At 36.5% G+C, this 7,202-nt stretch overlaps 1 protein-coding gene across 1 annotated transcript; it reads right to left on the bottom strand.

The window, feature by feature from the left end:
- Positions 1–894, bottom strand: LOC149384907 (inositol-tetrakisphosphate 1-kinase 5-like). Its single transcript, XM_089626195.1, has one exon. It carries the CDS (start codon positions 892–894, stop codon positions 1–3), a length of 894 nt encoding a protein of 297 aa, XP_089482321.1.
- Positions 895–7,202: the final 6,308 nt, after the last annotated feature.

The following is a 7,202-nucleotide window of genomic DNA, read 5'->3' on the forward strand; positions in this document are numbered from 1 at the left end:
TCAGTTATTGTTGGCGTTTTCACGGACGACATCCAAGAGGAAATCAGTGAAGACGCGCTCGAAGTCCGGCATCTTATGGTAGCCGGGAAAGTAATTGATGTCAACAACGTAATACTTGTCATCTTCGCCGCTGCTCTTGATGACATCGAAGTTGAAGAGACGGAGCCCCAGCTCCTTCCCCAGCGCTGCCGCGAGCTGCTCCGCCAGACCCTCGGGAAGCCCATCGTCAGCAGCGGCACTGTCAGAATCGGATATCCTCGAGAAGGGCAGCACCGAGTCATCTCCATCCCCGTTCAGGCGGTCCTCAGTCACGTCGGGAAGCGAGGCACGCCGGACGCAGCTGACGTGGCGTCCGGCCACGTAGACCTTGAAGAGGACCCCGCCGTGGTTGATGAATTCCTGGAGGATCATGGCCGGGCCGCCGGTCTGGAGGCGGCGGACCGCGTCGTGGCTGAGGAGAAGCGCCATGTCGTGTGAGCCGGCGGCGCCGTTGGCCATGAGCGGCTTGGCTATGGCCGGGAACTTGATCCCGAGAGCGGAGTCGGAGTCGGAGTCGGAGTCGGGGTGGATGACTAGTTGGTGGGGGGCCGCCACGTGGAAGGGGATTTGGAGGCGAGAGACGGCGTCGAGCATGGTGTTGCGGCTGTGGAGGAGGTCGATGTTTGGCGGTGGGTCCACCACTGGGCCGGGGAAGAGGAGCAGCTGCCGGTCCCACTCGGGGCCGTACAGCTTGTGGATGATGCAGTGGAAGGGGCCCTGCTCCGAGAGAGGCTTGGTCGGGTCTATCGGGACCAGATCCAGTCCTTTCTCCTCCGCTTGCTCCACCAGCGACGCCACTACGAACCTCTTCGCTTTCTCCGCTTCTAATGCGTAACCCACCCGGTAACGTTCCATCGCCGCGGGACTCATTCTCTCTCACTGTGTTAATCACACTACAAGGCTTAATTAAGGCTTGCGTTGTGCATGGCTTTAAATACCAATGTAAAAGCGAATCTATTACAGAGGAGAATTGTAATATAATATAAATATATATATATATATATATATATATATATATATATATATATGTTTGTTCGGCGATGGATATATTCGGTAGGTGATTTCCATTTTTTTGGAAATAAGAACTGGATTACTTTGAAGAAGAGAATATATTCTTTCCAATGCTATATGCACGCTACGAGTTTCTTTCGCTATATTAGAGCGAGAAAGACGACTCGCCATGCCGTGTTTTTTTTTTTTTTTTTTTTTTTAACGGTAGTATAAAGTGCATCTTTTTATTTTTATTATGGACGGTTGATTGGTCCTTACTTGTATTCGTTAACATATAATAGCTCAGATTTATAAGAATAATATCTTAAAGTTATACCATCAAAGTTAATTATATATTCAGTCTATAGATTGATTGGACCATCATATCATAAAACTAGTAAAGATCGAACAATTATAGTTGATATTTTGGACATTAAGAATTTGATGACTTTAATTGACTATTTGTTTATGTATAATACTTATTAATTATGACCACATGATGCCTTTGTAAAGAAAAAGAAAAAAAGAAAAAAAAAGAAGCCTTTTATTGGGAGAGAGAGAGAGAGAGAGAGAGAGAGAGAGAGAGAGAGAGAGAGAGCTTCTTGAAGGAAGCCATGTAGAAGGATCATAAGAAACTTAGGATCAGAATGGCGCTAGGCCACTCTCTAACCATATCTAAAATAAATAAAATAATTGAATTTACAATTTGCTAGGAGCCATAACGCCGTACGGTCTATTTCATCTAAAGTTGTTGATTGGGTCATGTCGCATGGCCCAACCCTAATTTTATCTGGTTTTGGGCCGGCCCGATCCAGATTAAAAAAGAGTTGGGCCGGCCCGGTTCTAAAATTCGTCTTGGTTCAGACCTTGGTTTAAGGCCGAAAATTCGAGCCCAGTCCGAAGTCTTCGAAAAGCACAGAACCGGCACGGCCCAAGCACAAGCCTATTTGAGGCCCATGATTATTCTTTTCTCTGTATATCTTGAAGTTCTCCATGTATATCACATAAAAACTGCTAAATATATACATTATAATATTGTCCAGGGCGTTAAATTCCGGGGAAACGGACAAGAACCAGTCCGGTTCTCGTTTTTTTTCAAAACTCCTGCACCGGAATGAACGAAACCGGAAGTTTCCAAGGATTTCGAGTAATCCAGACCGAGAACTAGACCGAAATTCGGTTCACACTTCCCGGTCCGGTTCAGTGTTTTTTTATATATAAAAAAACCGGGCTATAAAACTGGAAACCAGGCCATTTTTGTCAAAAACGTTGGGAAGATACCCTAGAATTTTTCGTCGCGAACCAGACCAAAACTCATGCGATTCCGCCACTTTCCGAGGTTCCCGTCAACTTTCCGTCGCTTCGAATGCATAATTTCTCTCCATCCCACCAGAAAGCACTCGTGGCTACTGGTATTGTACTGGATCCCGACGTTTTTTTTTATGATTTTGAGTTTTTTTTTTAATTTCTTGTTATTTCTTGAAGATTAAGTATAAATTGGTAGTTGTGAACATGAATATAGTGTTGATTTTAAGTTTGTGTTCATGTCTTCTATTTTTTTTTATTAGTCCGAATTATTTTGTGGATTTTTTGTTAATTTGAAATGATTATGATTAAAATCATATATTTTAAATTTGATTATTGCTTTATTCCAAATTTCTTATGAATTATTTTCAATTTTCTTATACATCCTGGAACATATTAGAGTTTGTGTTCATGTTTTCTAAATTTTTTTTCATTAATCTGAATTAATTTTTGAAATTATTGTTAGTTTGTGATGATTATGGCTAAAATCATATTTTAAAACCATTATTGTTTTATCCCGAATTTCTTATGAATTATTTTCAATTTTCATTTAGATCCGGGAATATGTTAGAGTTTGTGCTCATGTTTTCTAAGTTTTTTTTTAATGAATCCGAATTATTTTGTGAATTTCTTGTTAGTTTAGATCCGGGAATATGTTAGAGTTTGTGACGCTTTTGCTACTTATAGACAATACGATCTATATAAGGCAATTATTTTACCTATGGAAAATAAATTTAAAAACTATTTGGAAAGAGTACCACTTTTTATGCCATTGCAACTTTATTAGATCCTATATGTCAATTAGTTGGTATTGATGGTTTAATAAAAGGTATTGCCACAAATTTGAATGTTGAGCCGAGATTACAATTGAAAAAGCAAGAGCCGAGACTAACAAATTTGTGTTGTACAGTGAAAAATTTGGCACATATAGAGATCAACGACACAACAACAACAAAGTTCTCTCTCTCTCTCTCTCTCTCTCTCTCTCTCTCTCTCTCTCTCTCTCTCTCTCTCTTCATCAAACTCTACCAACGTGTCATGGAACTTAATTCATACGAGACATCATTCGTCATCATAATATTCTCAAACATCATCTTCTGAGCTCGTGAAATATTTGGAAACTGAATTTTATACAGAAAATCCAGACGAATTGGATATCCTAGAATGGTGGAAAAACGAACAATATTCTTAATTATCCGAAATGTCATTGGTCCGTTCCAGACCTCCGCAACGTCACGACGGCTCGTTGAAAAGCACATGGGCCCGGCCCAGATGGGCTCACACCCCTCGGCAGGACCCACGGTCTCCGGGTGACTGGTGGTCGACCAGGTACCAACCCCTAACTAAATATAAAAATAATAAAATGAAATAAAAAATGCAAGCAAATGTGATATTGAAACAACCATCTAAAAAAGATCTAAAAAATGATAATGTAAGACCATTAGAAATCATTCATTCCACTTCCTATACAAGCAAATGGAACTTAACCAAAAAAAAAAAAAAAAAATCAAGCGCAATTCCATTATCATTTTCACAGCCCCTGGATTCCAAACAATGAAGAGTAAAACACATTAGGAACAAGACCTTCAAATCGTGTAGAAAAAAAATAAAAACACCCAGTTAATTCATATGAGGAAAAAATAATCATAGAAGCCGAAAAGTAACATAACAAATGAAACATACTTATATACAATAATCCAGTTTAATACGTATACATTTAAATAAACTTAAATACATATGTTTTAAAGCATCCAACATCTCATATTTGGATTCTGAAATACTTTCACAACACAGTAACTTCTTGTAAATAAAAACCAAATCTCATATTCATAAATAAATAAATAAAAGACTTGTTTTCTTAGATTTAACAACACAACCACAAAATACTACGATAAAGTATGTAAGAAATAAAGGAAAGAAAATAAAATGTATGATTTTTTTTTAATAATTAAAAAAAATTTATTCAAAGTCTCGATTTTTTGTTGGAGGTGGATGTTGTAGGTAAGTGACCATCATCTTTATTTTGTGTCATGTCTGTTAGTCTTGATCATCTAGTTGAGTCGACTTGTTTTCGCGCTCAATAGTGTGTGATTCTTTGTTCGCCAATCATTGGTCGATAGAATTTATATATGATTATTCAATCCCCATTATTGAAAGCTAAACCGAGGACATGCAAAAAGCCCAATAAAATACAAAAATAACCATATCACTTAAAATTTTTTAGAACATGATTAAAAATTTTGACACTTCATTGCATTCTCGTTGCAGATGACTAGCTTCAAACATTTTGTTGCCTGTTGGAGGATTAAAAAATTTCAAGGCACGTTTAAAATTTCTTAATCATGTAAGTGCATTAAAAATAGTGGATTACAATTTTTGACACCTAAATTAATTATTTTGAAATCCTGAAAAAACGGGTTCACTCACACATTAAGTATTCATATTAGTCTTTAAGCAGTATAAATGGCTAGAATGCACTAACTTATGAAACATCGGCTATTTTGTTAAACATTAAGTTTGAAATGGCTATTTCATACAAAAAAAAAAAATCCTTTTTTATATTACAAAGATTTATATGAACTATTATTTACAAAAATATATGGGCGGACTAGATATCTAGTCCAAACAGCCCCCTATTTTAAAATGGGTAAACTGGCAACGCAACTATTATGAAACATGGTTTTTGCTTTCTAGCCCACGTTTGGTTAATTTTGCAATCTACTCATTTACCATAATAAACGAACATAAAATACATAATTTACCCCTATTATTTAAAAGACGTTTATAAAACACTAACCCACGTTTGACTATTTAAATTAAGTAATTTTATTTCAGAATTGTTAATTAGGTGATTGTAAATATAAAAGGAAGGGGATTGAATTCGTCAATGTAAATAATTGAAGGAACAAATATTCGGTATTGATTTTTAAAAGGAAAAAAATTGTTTCCAAAATAATATTGAAAGTTGTTGAATAATTAATAGGTACGTGTGTCATTAAATGCATACATAATAGTCTCTCTCTTCTTTATTTGAATCTCATTTGAATTGGTTTATTTCTAAAAATTATCTCAGTTGCAGTTTATTTATGTTAATTTGCAGATTAGTTCAAAATAAACAAAAATTAACGAGTACGTAACAAATTGATATCGTGATTAAATGAGCGATATATTTCCAAATTTAACATTAAAACATAATAAAATATAATCCCTAAAAACTGGGAATTCGAATTTCATCTTGCAGAGCCTAAAAAAATATCACGAGTAATATTGTTTTCTTTCCCATTAAACTAGCCCGCAAAATAGGAAAGTCAACTAATTAGATTTAAATATGTGCATTAATTAAATAAAAAGCTACAAATTAAAATTTCCGAAATAACGTGACAAAAAATTAAAAAAAAAATCTGCCGATATTTTTTCAAAACGTGGGCTAACGGTTTTTCACAAAATCAAGTCAAGGTTATATTGGTAACTAGTAACTACCATTCCTATAATTTAGACACGTCATCTTTTTGGGCTAGATTTGAAACTAGTGCGAAACGTGGGCTAGATCACAATTGCAACGTTTGAAGTGGCTTAGTTCGACTAATTTTTCTTTTAAAATTATAGCCTATCTATTAACATATTTAGGTAGTAGCCAACTTGTTATAATAACATTCCAATATTCCAATAATACCCTTAAGGGTTGTTATTATTAACTGTCAGAGTAAATAATATTAACCATAACAAGAAAATAGTAAATCTCATCACCCGTAACAAAAACAACAGGAAATCTTATTAACTGTAACAAGAACAACAATAGATTTTATTAACTTTCATCTCCGCCGTCTCCGGCGCCGGAATCCAAGATTTCATCAAAGTTTCAAACGGCGAAATCTCAACCCTACCTTCAAACGGTCGGATTTGTGCAGCTGCATGACTCGCTGATGTTCGAGATCGTTTCCGGAGGAGGATCGTCACAATTAATCGAATTAACTTCTACAGTTAATCCGATTAACTATCACAGTTAATATGCAGAACTGAACTTGCGAGTTTCGAACGGTCGGATCGGCGCAACCGTGAGACTCGCCGATGTTCGAAATCGTTTTCGGAAGAAGTTCGCAACAGTTGATCAGATTAACTGTGATAAACAGTTAATCATTAAATGTGACGATTAATCCGATTAACTGTCGAACGAAAAACCCTAGAATATGAAATCGCACCTCCACTGCCGCGTGCGCAGACCCCGCCTTCGCCGCCCTCGAGTTCAACATGCGATTTAACCCGAAACCTAGCGACCCGAACGACAACCACGTCGGAATCAACCTCAAAACCACCGATGAGGAGAACCGGTGCGAGCTTCTCCGGAAGGGACACGAGACGGTGGCGATCGAGTCCGAAGCTCTTTCTTCGTCGCCGGCGACGATGAGTCTTTGGCGAAGATCCGGTGGATCGGAGAGGAAGATTGTGGTGTAGTGTTTGGGTGTGGTGTTTGAGTGTGGGAGAGAATGGTATTTTTGAGACTTTAATCAATGTTAGCTATCTTTTAAAATAAATTGATAGTTCGACTACTATTTTAATCTCCCCTCTTAATAGAGGCTAGATAATAATAAATCTCCTTTGTTATATCAATTAAATTAAACAATATTTTTATACTTTATTAATTACGAATACATGAAAATTTGATTAGTAAAAGTATACTTAATTCTAGTTTAACACGTAAACTTTCTTAAGATAAGCAAAATTTGAATTTTCTTTGAGATAACATATTAGATATAATATACATACATGATTTCATTCGAGTTATAAAGTCATGTGTCGAGAAAAATAATCCGAAAAAAACCAACTCGATTATTTTTTGTTTAATTTGATTTTACGTTTTAATCGGGTAG

The sequence above is a fragment of the Urtica dioica genome, chromosome 9 (assembly GCF_054948205.1).
Source record: "Urtica dioica subsp. dioica isolate 48M chromosome 9, U.dioica_male_clone48M_v1_H2, whole genome shotgun sequence".
Taxonomy (NCBI): domain Eukaryota; kingdom Viridiplantae; phylum Streptophyta; class Magnoliopsida; order Rosales; family Urticaceae; genus Urtica; species Urtica dioica.

Coding starts and splice junctions, on each gene's coding strand:
- LOC149384907 (XM_089626195.1), bottom strand. CDS start 894: ATGGAACGTTACCGGGTGGGTTACGCATTAGAAGCGGAGAAAGCGAAG.